Source organism: Echeneis naucrates, chromosome 16 (assembly GCF_900963305.1).
Source record: "Echeneis naucrates chromosome 16, fEcheNa1.1, whole genome shotgun sequence".
NCBI classification, from domain to species: domain Eukaryota; kingdom Metazoa; phylum Chordata; class Actinopteri; order Carangiformes; family Echeneidae; genus Echeneis; species Echeneis naucrates.
Window position 1 is genome coordinate 24,300,529 of NC_042526.1, and position 17,782 is coordinate 24,318,310.

Here is a 17,782-nt window from a genome sequence, read left to right on the forward strand (position 1 = left end):
ACTTTGAACTGTATTGAGCAACTTTTCTTCAACAGAACCCTCTCTGCTGACATGGCTTGTGATTGTCTATTATGTAGTTCTCTTGTATCAGTGGTGAAAGAGCTGGGACTTAGACCTGGACACTAAAGAGGCCTCAGAGGCCTGTATCACAAAGCTGAATTGACATGTCCAGGATCTCTTTTCATATTCTGGCTGCAGTTACCCAGACATCCATACCTATAAACGGTCTGACGGGGCTGGTTATGAATTCTCTGATCTAGATGGGAAAACCCTGGATCCGGTTAGCGTGCGTTCACATTAAAGGGGCGGGGTTTGCTGCATACGTCAAAAGATAGAAAATCGCCCATCGAAAGATAGAAAATGTGCAAAGAGCTGCAGAGAGAGAGATTTACTGTATGTTTGTCCTATAAATGTATGTTTCAGATTTTTTTTTTTTTTTTTTATGTAATTCAGTCAGAAAACGTTCTGTGTCCTCAGAGCTCCTCTCACAGTTCTATCGCCTGCATAAATGGGTTCATTTTGGAATGGGCAGGCCATTTTCCAAGAAAAGAGATCGGTCAGTGGGAGGCCTTATATAACTGCTTTGCTTTTAATGCTGAGCAGTATGCCGGGGTAAGATAGGCATTCTGCATAAGTTATCATGGCAATGTGCCCCAATAGAAAAACCAGGGTTAATCCTGAAATTGTTACCTTGCTAAGATTAAAACCAGCTTCGTGATACAGGCCTCTGGACTCAGACATGCTCACTGTGCAGTTGTACCCAGACTGGGAGTGGGACCTGGGCTCTGAGAATGTTGGTTTGCCTGGAGAAGTCTGAAATACTTGACAGACTATTCTCAGCCTCTGACCCTCGGTTGTAACAGGGGACAAAGTCTTTATAACAGCTGGACTGATGGATCCAGCAAGCTCAGAATAGTATGAGACAGTCTAACATCTCTGCTCTCTCTCTGTCTCAGAGGCTAACATTCACTTAGTCGTGTCTAAGGGCTTCATTTCTGGTCTGTTGCGGGTCTATGAAGATTGGCACACCAGGGACACTCAACATGTTGCCATTGTGATCCGCCACACGCTGCTGTGCTGCCTCCAGAGGGTTGCCAATACTGCTGCAGGTCGACGGGCCTTCAGGTCCCAGGGGGGCATGAGTTTATTGTACCAGACCACACAGGTAAAGTCCATATTCTTCCTTTACTCTAACAATGACCTCCACTTTCCTTTGCCCTGTGGAGATGTTGATGTTCAGTGCAGACCAGCAAACAGCAAAACCAACTCAGGCTAAGTTGAAAGTCCCAGTTTGATGAAGCTGTCTGCAGCAGGGGCCGACCTCCTGAGCCTAATTAGTATAATTCTGCTTCCATCTCCACCCCAGCAGAAAGGAGGCAACTATCAAATGTACACAGCCAGAACATACAAGAGTGCTAGATATTCAGGTCAGTACAGTCCATGAACCAGAAAGGGTCTCACTGCCTCCTGTCTCTTTCTCTCTTTTAGACATGCTTGTCAGCAACAGGGCTGGAGGCTCTGGTGGAGGCCTCCATGCAAATAATGAGGAGGTGTCTTCCTAAAACCCGTCTGCCACTGATATCAGATCAGTCTGCATACACCTTTCCGCTCCCTGGAAGACAATGTGCCGTTCTTGACCAGGACCTGGAACCAGGTGCAGTGTCACAATTCTCTCTCATTCATTAACTCACTGATCCATGTAGAGTAGTGCAGCATTGTGGATAGTTTAGTGTTATGTAGTTTAATATAATATAGTGTAGTACAATGTGGTTTCACCGACTTCTATCTTTTACCAATGCACACTTAGTGGTATCCCAATTCCATAACTAATCAGTATGTTTTCCTTGCATTTTTATTGATTGCACGTCCTCTCCTGTACTTGTTCTCTCTAGCCCTCTATATCCTCCAAATCCCCATCTTTCTTCTCCTTTATACGGTCTCTCACTGTCTCTCTCTCTTTCGATCCTGCAACCCAATCAGTCATGGCAAATGTGGCTGCTCTTCCTGGGTCTGGTTCTGCCCAAGGTTACTTCTTGCTGAAGGATGTTTTTTCTTGCCACTATTGCCAAGTGCTTCCTCTTGGAGGGATTTGTAGAACCTGGTGGGTCTCTTACTCTATAAAGATTTTGGTCTAGATCTGCTTTATATGCAAAGTGCATTGATGTATCTGTATTCTGATTAGGTGCTATATAAATACATTTGATTTGATTCTGTGTAATACAGTTACATTAGTGTTGTGCAGTGTAGTATAGTTCATTACAATGTTGTGTAGTATAGGAAGTGTGGTGTAGCAATGTAGTCTACTCTGGTCTACTGTGGTGTAGTCTACAGTATAGTGAAGTACAATACAATGAGGTATTGTGCAATATATTGTGGCTTAGAGTGTAGCTGGCTTATTCACAGGTGTTTAGAGTTGCTGTACAGCAAACACTTTCTATTTGGTCAGAGATATAAAGTCCTATGGGGTATTAGTGGGAAGTTTGGATCTTTTTACTGACTCAGGCTTTTAATCTTGTTCAGTAAAATGAACGAATCATTTTTCAAGTCATTAATTCACTTCATTCATTGGAACCAGTGTGGCGCTGAAACTGTCATTTGAGTAATTACTGAAAAAGCACAATGTTGGGCCTCCACCACGAGGTCAGACAAAGAAAGGCCTACATGTAAACCCTGGGCCTGATCACGAGGTCACATCTTTTCCTTTGCTCCCTGGAAACAGAGGAATCCATCCACAGACTCAATTTCCACTCATTCCTTGCAGTTCGCACTGCCACCTCCTGGTGAGTTTGCACTTGAACCAGGCTCTTGTCTCCGATGAATGTATGCTGTGAGCTGGGATTGGCTCCAGCAGCCCTGGACCCGGATACGGATAAAGCACTCTGACCTCTCACCAACTGCACCAGTGAAAGCGGGGTGGGGATACAGACCCTGGTAGGGGGGAGAAACAGAAGAGCTATGAAAACAGTGAGTGGAGGGAAGAAAAAATTATATTTATGCTACAGCTGGGAAACCAACACACTTAAATGAAACACCACATTAATCATGATGTTCAACCACAAACCGTATCACTATCGAGAGTGAACTCCCAGCATCCCTGCCACACCGATGAATGGAAGACCCCACCAGCCACAGGACGAGAGACAGAAGAGGACAGAATGTTAAAACTAAACAACTCAAATCCTATGGCAAAAAATTTAAAACAATAAAATCAATAAGGCTAAAATATATAATGCTAAACTAAACAAACAGCAGTCAGTGCTATGCCTAAAAACAAACCATGTTGAAATTAACCAATTCACATGGCTTGTGTATCATGACAAATTAAGGCGCTAGGAGTAAGAAAGTCTAACGGAAATGAACTGTTCCAGGTTACTGTACTGTTATTGCCGAGATACAAGTGTTTTGAACGAAGAAGTAGAAGAAAATGAACATTTTTTTAATGATTGTTATTCACATTGCTTTCGTGACTGCACTTTTCAATGTGTTATTTAATTAGGCCATATAGTGTCAAGTTTAATATTTTGAGATTGTGCAAAAATGGCACATATGTTTTTGGATATTTTATTGTTTTTGTGCGGACTCTGGCTCACTGTCTACCTGCTGTGTTTTCAATCTCCATGGCAATGAGAGAGTAGAGATGACGAAGATATCAGACCTGACACTACATGGTCTAACCAGATTACACACTGAAAGGTACAGTCACATAATGACATTAATAGTTTACAAAAAAAGTTTCATTTTCTGCTGTTTCTATCTACTGTTGAATACAATTATTAATTATTTTTTTTTTCAAATACAGCAACAAAATATTTAATAAATGAATACATGTTAATGACTTAACCAAGAGCAGATCTCAGCTGCTTCCTGGAAGCCCCCCCAAAGGTCAAATCCTAGAATCGCCCATACCTGGAGGTGCATGCACCCCTACAATACCCTATTAAAATGCTAAAAAAAAACCAAAAAGTCCATCTTACCAGAGAAAAGGGAATCAACAGTCACAGCCACATGGAGTGCACACAAAGGATTTGAAGAGAGTGAGCCTGTAGTCAGACCTGCTGCTAATCAGCCAGAATATCAACCTACAGTTCCTATCTCCACTAATTGCTCCTAGTGTCCTAATGACCTACTGCCACAAACTGATCATGGACCCTTTGAATCTGGACGTGTCAAAAAAGAGCTTAAAGTCCCTCAACGGCCAAAGTTTTGAAAGACAGCCTACAGACAGACAATATTTAGTCACTGGCATGGAAAAAAGAGACCACAGTGGAGCCCTGCGCCCTGCATTTATGCTTTGCTGTGTATCACTGATGCACTGTGCATGCTGGAAATGTCAAAATGACAAGCGTTGGCTTGTAAAACTTCAAAATGGGTGTTAATCGGCGGTGAAGAAATTTAAAGGACTCACACATGAAATTAAAGAGCTGATGAAAAATTATGAAAATGTAAAGGATGTGCAATTAAATGTGAATAAACTGATTCAGCCATATGAAAGTGCAAAAGCTGCACATTAATCAGTGGTTGTATCACGGTTCCTAGATGGTTTATAGTTTAAAAGTAAACAAACTTTATTAAGTAAATTAAAGAAAAGAAAGCAAAATGTCACACACCACACCATAAAACACACACTTGGGGTAGGGGGGTAAGGTCAGAACTGGGGCTCACCATGCAGCAAGAAGCCAAAAAGGGGTCAAATGAACCACTTGTGACACTGCACACACACACACACAAAAGAAAAATGGGAGGGGACTGTGAAGAATGCACAACCACCAGGGGTTAAACTGCCGCTGTCAGCCACCAGCACTTGAAACAAAGCAAAAAAAGGGGGAGTTGATAAAACATGCCCAAGGGCTTAAACAAAAGTGGTGTGGGCTAACTAAACACAATGAAGGAAATTACAAATGAATTGTTTAACAATCAAACAATAATGGAAATCAGATACAAGAAAATAGAAATAACTAAACCCATTTAACACAATAAATGGCACAAAAAGGAAAACTACTAATCAAGTAATAATCAAAGAAAACAAATGAAACTAACGAATAAGGGATTTAAAATATAACGGTCATTATCACTGGGTGTGGGTCGTCGTATAGGCCCCAGAACAGCCCATGAAAACAATCCAGGCCTCTGGACGGAGCAGGCCCAGGCGGCAGTCAGCATCAGGCCCAAATGTGGTCCGCTCCACAGAAACAATGCAAAATAAACAAAAGTCAAAAGAAAAAGAACCAAAATAAAGAGCCAAAACAGCAGCACTGCTTCCAGGTGTGATGGAAGTAGCTGGCCAGTTACAAGGCCACAGGATTCGGCGTCCACAGGCACCCAGACAATGGAGGATGCAAGCCTTACAGGGCGCAGCTTCAGCACACCGCAAGAGCGGACAGGTTGCTTGACACAGCAGGGCTATAGCAGTCTTCCCTGGGCCAAGCAGTCAGGCGCTTGGGGCAAGAAAGATCTGTGCGCCTCGATGGCGGTCACAACTATGAGACGGCCACACCAAATGAAGTGGAAACAGTGCCACCAGCTGCCACGCTGAACAAAGGTTGGCAGGACATGCCACAGCCACAGAGGAGTGGAAGAGAGGGTGCGGGGCTCTGGTCTCCATCACGGGAGATGAAAATCTTAGGCAGAGGTCATAGGATACAATCTCAGACAAGCCAAACATCCCCCTCCAAATATGATGAAGGAACGGATAAAAGACTTATCTGCCTAGCCACGCTAATTAAAACCAGGAAAACCTCTAATATGATGAGGAGATATCCCATAAACTAACTAATTAATCAGTAACTGTTATTAATGAGAGTGATAAGGAAATAAAATCATCGTCGTTTGTCATTCAAGTGCTTATGTGGAATAAATGAAAGAATAACAAAATCCAAAATAATCAAAAAACTAAAACCCTCACATCAAGAGCAAATATGAATGAAAAGGAACAATGAAAAATAAAATGAATACATGAACTTAATCAGCAATACATATGAATGCAATTCTGGCTTAATCATCCCAGCTAATAAAGTTAACCTTTAACCTTCACTATTAAATAATCAACTTTATTGATTAGACACTTAAAAAGAGAAAAAGAAAAAAAGAAAAAAATATATATAAAAATAATAAATAAGTTAAAGACAAAAAGTAAGATAGCATATCTTATAGCATGAATTTCTCACAAAGAGTGGCCTCAAAATCCTGATGGTTTGGAAAAAAATCTCATCAAAAGACTCTGAAGTCAAGCGCATAGCTGTAAATTCTACTCAGGTAATGACTTAAAACATGGATCCAGTAACACACTTTATCCATCATTTCTCCCCACCCTGTCTCCCCCTTCCACAATTGGAGCCGAAACCACCCACACCACATGACTCAGGCTGGGGAGCTCACAGGCCCAACCAACTCCCCTCCTCCCTCCTGACAGAGGGACAGGAACTCAGCCACAGCCATATGTGCCCCTGGCCTGTGGATCACCTCGAACTTAAACATAAACCACCGGGTGATCCGGGCGTTGGCATCCTTCATGCAGTGGAGCCACTGGAAGGGGGCATGATGTGAACAGAGGGTGAATGGGCATCCCAGCAGATAGTACTGCAGGGTGTCCACCGCCCATCAGATTGTCAGGCACTCCTTCTCTATCGTGATGTAGCGCGATTCCCTCTCTGACAGTTTCTGGCTGATGTATAGCACAGGACGGTCGACACCCTTGACCAGCAGGGACAAAACAGCTCCAAACCCCTCGTTCGAGGCATCTGTCTGCAAAGTAAAAGGGAGAGAAAAGTTAGGGGTGTGCAGGAGCAGCTCCCCACAGAGGGTTTGTTTTACCTTCTCAAATGCCAGCTGGCACCGTTCAGCCCACTGGACTGGATCTCATCTTTACGGGTCCGAAAGGCAGTGTCACGAATTGGTACAAAACGTACGGAGTGGAGAAGGCCGTTTGTGTGTGCAGGTAACCGATAGGACCGTGAGCGCACTGTCGCGGCCGGGAGAGTCTCAACATGGTGCTCTATGAGGTTAGTGCGCCCTGGTAGAGAAGAGAACACATCCACAAAATACTTCTGCAATTGGGCCCCATCTGTTCTCTGGGACGGTGAGAGAAGGTTGTCAAAAGGGAGCGAGGCTGCCTGGGTGGATTTTGGCACCTCCAGCCTCAACTCATCTCTCTCCAATACTGTGCTTACCAGAGAAACAGGCACTGCCTCTCTCCACGCTTTAAGGAGGTTGAGGTGGTGGATTTGTGTTGCCCCACCCCTGTCCAAATGCACTACCTCATTGTCAACCTCACCCACTCGTTGTGTGACCTCGAAGGGTCCTTGCCACTTGGCGAGCAATTTGGAGCTGGAAGAGGGGAGTAATAGAAGTACTTTGTCTCCCGGTGCAAATTGTCTTAGCCTAGCTCCTCTGTTGTACAGGCGCTGTTGACATTCCTGGGCCTAGAGCAAATTCTCCCGTGATAGCTGGCCCAGTGTGTGGAGTTTTGCTCTCAGGTCCAAGATGTTTTTTTTACTGGGGCTTGGACCATCCTCCCAGGTTTCTTTAAGCAGCTCCAACACCCCTCGTGGCTTCCTGCCGAATAGCAGTTCGAAGGGAGAAAATCCTGTGGAGGCCTGGGGAACCTCCCACACTGTAAACAACAGAGGGTCTGGCCACCTATCCCAATTTTGGTTGTCCCCGTGCACGATCTTATGGATCATGGATTTCAAAGTCCTATTCAGCCACTCCACCAGCCCGTCGAGCTGCGGATGATACGCTGGTCCGAATAGATTTTATTCCCAATAATTTGTATAGTTCCCTGTGTGTACGTGACATGAACGAGGTGCCCTGGTCAGTCAGAATCTCTTTCGTGAGCCCAACTCAGGTGATGACCCGAAAAAGTGCCTGCACAACACTCTTAGCCGAGATGGTGCGCAATGGCACTGGTTGTGGATATCGTGTTGCGTAGTCCCCCAATACTAACACAAAATTATATCCTTGTGCACTCCGGTGAAATTCCCCGATGAGGTCCATACCATGAGTATCTCCATAAGTGGCAATGGGCGCAATGGTGCTCTAGGAATGGCCGGCTGATTAACCAGCTTACATTCGGGACAAGACGCACACCAGCGTTGTACGTTTCCCTGAATGCCGGGCCAATAGAGTCCGGCCATTATACGGCCAATCAGTGCCCAAGATTATGTGGTGCGTCAGGCAGGAACTAACCATGAACTTGGCACGATGCTTTTTACCCCCTTGGATCCTAACTGGGACACTGTATGTTCCTCCTGGACCGGAAGAGGGAGTCAGAGGGCCCACCGCCCGGACCACTTGACCAACCTCCACGAGAGGGAGGTCCTGGCGGATTTGTTTTGAATATCAAGGAAAAGAGTCAGTGGTAGAAAAGTTTTTCAACCCCTATTATGTTGGCTTACGGATATTTCTTTGTTTTCCAAGCATCATTTTTGATAGTGAGAGAGACAGCTTTGTTCAGTTTTGTGATGGAGATTAAATGCAATCATTTTCTGAAAGCAAATGGAACTGACCCCGTGGCTGCAAACAAAGAATGGCTGACACAGGTACTAATAAAGTCACCTTGAACTTGGCCTTTTAATCTTGTCGTGCAGTGTTGCGTTGTGTTGTGTAGTATAGTGCAGTGCAGTTTAGATGTGGTGTAGTAGTGTAGTGTAGTCTATGTAATGTACAGTATACTCTGGTCTAGTGTCTTGCAGTGCAGAATAGTTGAGTATAGCATGGTCTATCATAGTGTATGGTTGTACAATTTACTATAGTGCAGTGCAATGTAGTGTGTAGTGTTGTATTGCACTCTAGTGTGGTATTGTGCGGTAAAGTGCAGTATTCTGTAATGTGAGTAATTTTGTGTGGCGTAGTTGTGCTGTGCGGTGTTGTGTAGTGTACTGTGCTGGGTAATATAGCGTTGTCTTTCATAGAGTAGAGTGTACTGTAGTGTTGTCTCAATTGTAGTATATGTTTTGCATAGTTGTTTAGTCCATAGTCCCTGTGTGGATCTCATATCAGAAATCATTGAAAAATAAATTAACCCAGTTTGAACTCAGGTATTTCTTTTTTTTTTTTTTTTTTAGATGAGAGCAGTGATGATGATGATCATGATTATGATGAAGACGAAGTCAAAGAGAACCAAGAGGCTGAAAACAGAGACAGCGTAAGTGTGGATATTATATGTTTTTAATTACTTCTTTCAAGTGTTGCTCTTTGTGTCAACTGTTGTGCCCCTGTACGAATTTGTAAGAAGCTTTTAACATGGCCCTGTCAAGAGCTTTACGATAATATAGCTTATATAAAGATTTGGTGTTATGCAATTGAATCAAAATTAAATTAAATCAATACGAAACTTAAATTTCATGTTTAAATTAGAACACAATTACTGCTCTGAAATTATATTTGATAGGTCCGGCCACCTCCCTCTTTTGAGATTAGGTTGGAACAGCAAGCTAACTTGAGTTTTCCAGGAATCCCTCTCTTCAGCAACTCTTTACAGTTCCTCCTGGGCATTCCCACAATGCTCCCAGGCCAGATGGGATATGTGGGTGAAGTATGGGTCTTTCCTAAGGTCTATTCCTAATTGGGCATGCCCAGAGAGCCTCCAGAGCAAGGTACACAGGAGGCATTATATCAGGCCCTAGAAGGACTTTACCTGGGTCCTTTTGATGTGAAGGGGCAGCAGCTCTACTCCCTCCAGATTTCTGAGCTCCCTCCATATCTCAAAGGCTGAGCCCAAGATTCCACTGGTAAATCTATATTTTTGCCTTCAACTCCCATTTCACCACGACAGCCTGGTAAAAGGTCTTCATCGCTGCTGACCCCCCATTGATATGATCCAGAGATAGCTCACCCTTTTTTGTGGTTCAGTAGTTCTAGGAAACCATGGCCAAGACTTGAAGATGTGGGTTAGTGGTAGGGAGCCTTGCTTACCCCACAGGTCTACTAATAATCTAAAATGTGTTTGTCTTCAAATTCAATCAACTTTTATTTCTTTTCTTCTTTTTTTCACAAATCAAACACATTTATATAAAGGCTCTGTTACATACAGTAACAGCCAGGAAATATTTCATATTCAAAAACAACATGTATCCTGAGCAGGTTGTAAATTCTACTTCTCTAATAAACATATTTCCCCTGAAAACATTTCTCATGTAACTAAGGTAATATTAATATCACATGATGATTTTCAGTTAACATAAATATGTACATACAAGCCATATGATTGACACCTCAGTGTCTGTCTACAGGACTAGCCTGTTGACTGGTCTGCAAAGTCATCCAGTTCAGGTTCAATACTGTCCTGGTGTCCGTGCACGGGTGTGTGTGTGTGTGGCATGTGACCCCTTTGGACTCGACAAAACTGTCTCTGGAGTGATAACACTTGCTGGATGCGAAGTCACTCTTGTACCGCCGTAACACTGCTCCTTTGGACTCTAGTTGCACTTAAGTCGCACACTTCAGACACTTCAGACTCAACTCTGACTCGTGAACAATCATTTTGTTTTCTGTTTCTGGCGTATTAACATTGAGGAAGTTTGGAAATGCCTGTAAAGCTTAATGTCACTACCTCCTTTTTGTCACAGTAATAACCATATTAGGCATTGCATGCGCGCCTCGCATATTCATACCATAGATTAGTGGTTTTTAAAGTGTGATGCACCTCCCCTGGGTGGCACCAGAGGGCTTCAGGGGAGGCATGGCAAGAGAAAAAATAAACCTGAAAAGGAAGAAAAAAAAGTGTAAACATCTGGCGAGAGGCAAGATGGATCGATTTTTAGTATCTCAAATGAAAGTGAGAGAGGGCACAGAGTCTGGGGTGAGCAGAAAACGGAGGAAGTATGACCCTGGTTATTTAAAGTTTGGCTTTTCATGTATTGGTCCTGATGATGCTCCGCTGCCACAGTATGTTATCTGCAAAGAGGTGCTAGCTAACGACAGTATGCGACCATGTAAACTCCAACGTCATATTGAAACCAAGCACCAAAGTTTAACGACCAAGCCACAGGATTTTTTTGGTCGGAAACTTAATGAATTGCAGTCACAGGAGAAAGTCATTGAGGCGTTTGGCACTGTGAATACCAAGGTAACCGAAATATCATACTGCGTAGTGTTACGCATTGCAATGTCACTGGTGAGACATTGCTCCTCCCTGCTGGCAAAGATACAGTATGTGTTCAGTACTAATGGGCGAAGCTACTGCTGCCAAGCTGGATGCCATCCCGATGTCTGACAACACCATCCAGCGTCGCATCGCTGACATGGCAGCTGATGTGAAGTAACAGGTGCTGGACGCTATCCGTGAGAGCCCTTGCTTCTCCATTCAACTGGACGAGTCCACTGATGTTGCTAACTGTGCACAGCTAATGGTGTATGTACGCTCTATTAAAGAGCTCTGCCGGCTTGCACAACAGCTGCCGAAATTTTCAATACTTTGAATGACTTCGTTCAGGAAAATCATATAGACTGGAGCCGCTGTTGTGGAATATGTACTGATGGTGCGAGGGCAATGACAGGCCGCCACAGCAGTCTGGTGAAACAGGTCCAAGCGGTTGCATCCACTGCTGTTTGGTCGCACTGCACCATCCATCACCAGGCTTTGGCGACCAAGAGGATGCCCAAAGAAGTGCATGCTGTCCTGGATAAGGCAGTAAAAATTGTCAACCTAATTAAATCACGCACCATGAATGCCCGTCTCTTCTCCACCCTCTGCAATGAGATGGGCGCTCACTTCCATCAGGTGCTCCTGCACTCCGAGTTCCGGTGGCTGTCGCGGGGCAAGTTCCTCACTCGCTTGTGTGATCTGCATGTTGAAGTCCTCATGTTCCTCGCCCAAATCAACTCCCCACTGGTGAAGCATATGGAGGACGCAAAGTGGGTTGCAAAGCTGGCCTATCTGTCTGATATCTTTGATCAGATAAACACACTGAACACCTCTCTGCAAGGCAAAGAGTGCCATGTCTTTTTGGCACACGATCAAGTCTCTGCATTCAAGAAAAAGTTAGATCTGTGGTGTGCTTGTATTGAACGGGGCTCAGTCGAAATGTTCCCAACCTTGGAGGATGTTATGGAGAAGACAGAACTGCAACTGGACTGTGTGCAACAGGTGGTCATTGCAGATTTGAAGGGGTTGCGTGAGCATTTTGGAGACTATTTTGGAGAGGAGACCTTGTCAAATCAGTGGGTGAGAAATACGTTTTCTTTCCCAGTGACACCCCGTGATGGACTGACCATGCAGTCAGAGGAGGCCCTTGTCGAGCTGAACTCTAATATGGACTTCAAACAAAAGATGAGTGAGGCGTCACTTGCACACTGGCTTTCTGTGGAGACCGAGTTCCCCCACCTCACCAAAAAGGCTGTGAAGGTGTTCATCCTATACCTGCAACTGTGACCGGTACTTGCTTTTCATCATTGTCAAAGTGGAAAACCCGCACTCACACAAGTAAGTGGAGGTGAAAGGGATGATCTGCTTTTATTCCTTTCCACAGTGCAGCCCGGCATCAACCGCCTGTGTGCATCAAAGACACAGACTCATTGTTCCTACTAAAACAGAGGTGAGCAAAATAAGGTGGCAAGATTGGCAACTGGTTTATTGCTGTAATGGAAAGAATTTATGCGTGATGTTGAGACCGCGATATGAAAAGCAGCAGTGTACATGGAGTGTAGCGATGATAAAAATCTAACGTTGATCTGTTGATTATTTGAATACAGGAATCGCACAAAGAAGCCTTAAATTGAATGTATTCAAAAATATATTAAAAAACACTGTTAAAATGTGTTAAACAGATATTTAAGCACATACACAGATATAGATGATTAAAATGTTTTAAAAATATATTTAAGAACATACAAACATATTTACAAAAGATGTGTATAACATTTATTGTTTAAAACCTTTTTTAAGCCTGTGTGGAACATACAAAGCAACAACAATAACAGTAATTATAGTAATAATTGGGGGGGTAAAGAAGGGGCGGCATGGTTTTGAGTTCTCTTAAGGGATGCACACTATCCCACACTTTGAAAACCCCTGCCTTCGATGACAGTAACTATGGCGACTGGCAAACCAGTAACGGCTTCTGTAATGTTACCCTTTGTAATTACGTTTGGTTATAAAAACCTGAAAAAAGATGGCATCAACAAAAGAAGCGCAAACAAAAATTAGGGCTGCTGGATCCACTACTTAAAATTTTATCAGGCACCTGAAAACTCACCAGTAACTTACGTTAAGTCACATTAGTGCATAAGGCCGGGTAGCAAACATGTTTAGCTTAACTTAGTTTTCTACTAGCTTTGTAACTGAATATTTGAATAGATGAGTGAGTGTTAGCTTGCTTGTCACACTTGTTTGCATTTAATGGTGCTGACATGACTAAAAAAACGGGTAACGTTACGTTCGTCTGCCACCATCTGCAACGTTAAAAAGAGAAAAATACATAGTTGGCTTACAGGCTGGTTACAGGTTTATTGTTGAACATGTAACGTTAATGTTACAAGTTTATCAGGTTACCATTACACTGGATGATAGATGATAGAAGGCTCATTGCAACCAGAAGAGACATGTAAAGACAAGACACAGAAGAAACAAATTAAAGAGACTTTTATTTTTTAGAGACTTGAGACTTGACTTGGCCTTGTGACCAAAGACTTGAGACTTGACCAAGTCTCACCCCCCAAAGGCTTGAAACTTGACTTGAACTCGTGACCAAAGACTTGTGAACATCTCTGGCACCAATGGCTTGTGATCAGTCTCCAGTCTGAACTCATCTAAGAGACACAAATACTCGTTGAACTTTTCACAAGCCTGCAAGTTGGCTAGACACTCCTTCTCTATTTGGGCATAGCGTGTTTCAGCCTCTGAGAGACGTCTGGAGCAGGAGGCTATTGGCTTTGACTCCTCTCTGTGGAGCTGAAGTAGCACAGCTCCTCATCCATAACTACTGGCGTCTGCAGATACAGCTGTGGGTTTTGTGACGTCATAAAAGACAAGAACAGGTGCTTTTGTCATTATTGTTTTAATATCCTCAAAAGCTGACTGCTGTGAGTGTCCCCAAGTCCAGATGTTCTTACTCTTTAGCAGCATATACAACGGCTGCCCCACTGTTGCAAGGGGTGGGACGAACCTTCCCAGGTCATTTTACCATGTCGAGAACTCTTTCTCATCATGAACACCAGCAAGACCAGGGAGGTCAAGGAGGACTGAGCATGCTCCTCTCAGCATACAGGGAGAGGTGGTGGAGCGTGCAGACAGCATAAAGTTCCTGGGCATCCATATTTCCTCTGACCTCTCCTGGTCCACAAATCCCGAACACCTGATAAGGAAGGCCCAACAACGGCTCTTCTTCCTCAGAAGACTGAAACGGTCTGGACTCTCTTCTCTCAACTACTCGCAAACTTCAACAGCGTGACTGTGTAGTACGGCAGCTGCACAGCACAGAATAAGAAGAACTTAGCCCGGGTGGTAAAAGCAGTGCAGGGGATTGTGGGCTGCCATCTGCCAGACCTGGACTCAGTCTACGCAGACAGAATCCACAGGTGAGCCAGATGCATTGCCACAGACCCCACCCACCCGAGCAACACACTGTTTGTACCGCTCCCATCAAGGTGCTGCCTGCAGACTCAGGCTGAGGCTGGGGATGAGGCTGGGGATGACAGCCCACAGCCTTTTCAAAGGAAAAATAAGGAGGTCAGGGATAAGACAGGTGAGCCATAGTTGCAGAACTCAGCAAGGCAAAGAGATATATTCTTATAACCACAATTACAATATCCCTACGCAATAGCAGAGCCAGCAAACCGAAGTCTACCGGACTTTGATGAGACAGAAGATCACGGGTGGAAGGCAGTGCACTTTGTTGCGTCTTTAATAAAGTGGGCGCACTTGTCTTTACAGGATGTAATTTAGAGAAAACACAAGAAACTTGTGTGCGACAAAAAAATTGACCAAACTCAGTGATTATCTTCCTAGCGAAAAACTTTCGCCCTACTCTATGTGCCCTACAGATAATATCCAACTAGGCCGGTGAGCGGTGATAACTATCATGTCTTTGGGGTCACAGTGGGAACCTCCTTTCACCAGTGTTTTGTCTAGTTAGGCCCACAACACCTCCAGGAGGCTAGACTGTGAACACTGGCGTCCCAGAATCACCTCCTAATGCCAGCCATCACTGCTCCTCACACAAAGACAACTAAACTTACCTGAACAGACCTATACTCAAACAAACCCAACACACTAACCAAGGCAGACTCACCTGGGCAAACCGCATGGTGTCAAAGAGGCACAAACACAAAGACAACTATCTCAAGCAGCACCACTGTCAATTGATCAGCTGATGGGACAGCGATCGCCATTGGGTCCAAAAAAATGTAAATAAAAAAAAAAAAAAACAATAAGAACCGTTTATGTACTCATCATGCAAGTTGAAAACCTTGACCTAGGATTTAAGGTGGTGGTAGTCAAATGTTTGACGTGTTGGCCCCTTCAGTGGCCAGGTTGTGGAGAAAGCTTGGAGTAGCTATTTATTTTAACAGGTGCACTTGGAAAAAACACGGAGGAGGGTCATGGAAGCACCTTTATTACCTAAATGATGTTGCCCGGAACCCCTGCTGAGTGTGCATGGTTTCAGCCAATGCAGTGATGAATTTTTGCTCAATCGCTTATTCAAATCTAGATGTGAATCGTGGAGGTGGTGGTGCCAATTTCAAATGGTCAGCCTACTCTGGCTCAGGCTTTAGGAGGGACATGTAGGCCTCTCTATTGTTCTTCTCAGGGCACATGAACTCTAGGGTCAAATAGTCCATGTGATGAAGGTGGTAGTTAGGGTTGAGCCAGATACTCGGCTGAAACAAGTATCCGGCACAGATATAGAAATTTTGAGGAATACGAGTACCATACGAGTCAATATCCTGCTCGGACGGAAGGAAAATCCTCCTCAGGGTGTCGTGTGATAGAGACAGAGAGCAATGCGTCATACTCCGCAGGCCACACCCACCAAAGGGAAAAGCAATTGGCGGCACAATTTAAAAAAGTCTGTCCATTAGTTCCCTTGAAACATTATTTCAACATGTCAAATTAGTATTTTGACAAGCTAGCTGTACTAGATATAAAGCGGTACAATGAAAAAGTCACATCTGTGGGTTGTTCTCGTTGTGCCTTTATTTATATGGAGAAATTATCCCACTAAACGGCCAGAGGTGAAATACATCAATATTTACAACTACCTGATCGAGTTCTCCGCTAAGATCATCATTTAACCTAATAGCAATAAAAAGTTACGCTAGATCTACACTGATACATTATCATTTTGAAATTGCTTTTTATAACCCAAACGTCTCAAATCTGCCTCACTTTATGGGGTTATGGGATAAAAACTTCAAAAACTTCAAATCAAATCAAATCAGATTTATTTGGATAGTGCCAAATAATAACAATGTTACATCAAGGCACTTCACATATAGAGCAGGTCTATACCAAACTCTTTATAAAATTATAGAGATCCAAGAGATCCAACAGATCCCCCAATGAGCAAGCACATGGTGACAGTGGCAAGGAAAACCTTCCTTTAAGAGGCAGAAACCAGGCACACACACAGATGGGGCAAAGTTGAGTAGAGTTGGGAGAGAATGAGAGCAGGAAGAGGGAATATTCAATACAGGTGCATGCATGAACATCTGATGCTGCATGAAGTTCATAGAAATCATGCTGGATGGAGTTCATGAAGACGTGGGAGCAGCAGGTGTTGCAGGAACATGGGGCGGTGATGATTCACCACCTCTAGGTGAGAGCTCTGTGTCACACTCTGTCCCAGAGTGAGGGTAGTTTGGTGGAGGTTACAAGACAAAGACACAGTCCTTTAAGGTGCAAAATGAAAAAAAATATTGCTGCTTTTGACAAAATAAACAAAAATAAAAAACCACTACAGCAAGCACTAATCCAAACACATTCAACCTCCACAACAGCCCTTCTCCCTGTGGCCTGGACATAGAAACCTCCCAGAATTTAAAGACTAAGCCCCTCCCACTGGACTGCACTATCTGCTGAGGGCATCAATCAATTAACCATTCTACTAGAAAAAGTTGTTTCCCACAGCAGACACATTTGCAAAGTGTATTTACATTTCAACCCTGACATATAAATACAAAATCACAACATTCAACACACACACAAAGACAGGAATGGATCCACAACAACCTTTCACTCCCCTCATGAGTTGGTTTGGTGCAGTGGGCTGGACTGAGCATGCTCCCAATCTACCCAGGCACTACAAAAGCCAGCCAGACACAATGCTCAGGTCCTTTGACACTGCCCAGACCCAGGAAGTGCTGTGGTGAGGAAAACACATTTGTACAACAATTTAGTAGTCTTTGAACAATAAACAATTAACAAAACTGTGATTGTGCATTTGTGTACAACAAAGAAAATATGTTAGTGTAATGAAAGAATATAGCACAGGAAACCTGTTAAGTTGTTAAATGTAGCTTATATTGTGCACCCACTAAACTGTAGCATACTACTTGGCTAACATGTAGTGCAGGGTGCTACCGTAGGCAGGGGAAACTGCCACACTCGGTCATACAGAAAGGTTTTAAGCCTGGTCTTGAAAATTGCTAAAGAGTCCTCCCCCCGGACCGATACTGGAAGTTGGTTCCATAGAAGAGGAACCTGATAACTGAACGATCTGCCTCCAGATTTACTCTTGGAGACTCTAGGAACCACAAGTAAACCTCCATCTAGAGAGCGGAGTGGCCTGCTAGGACAGTAAGGAACTATGAGCTCTCTGAGATATGATGGAGCTTGGCCATTAAG

At 43.8% G+C, this 17,782-nt stretch overlaps 1 protein-coding gene across 1 annotated transcript in view; it reads left to right on the forward strand.

Moving 5' to 3' along the window:
* The window catches only part of agbl1 (AGBL carboxypeptidase 1), a 115,229-nt gene that overhangs the window by 15,721 nt on the left and 81,726 nt on the right, over positions 1–17,782 (forward strand). The window contains exons 7-9 of the mRNA XM_029523189.1: positions 957–1,165; positions 1,489–1,654; positions 9,063–9,142. Of these exons, the coding sequence (XP_029379049.1) occupies positions 957–1,165; positions 1,489–1,654; positions 9,063–9,142 (455 nt within the window). The remainder of the gene's footprint in view (positions 1–956; positions 1,166–1,488; positions 1,655–9,062; positions 9,143–17,782) is intronic.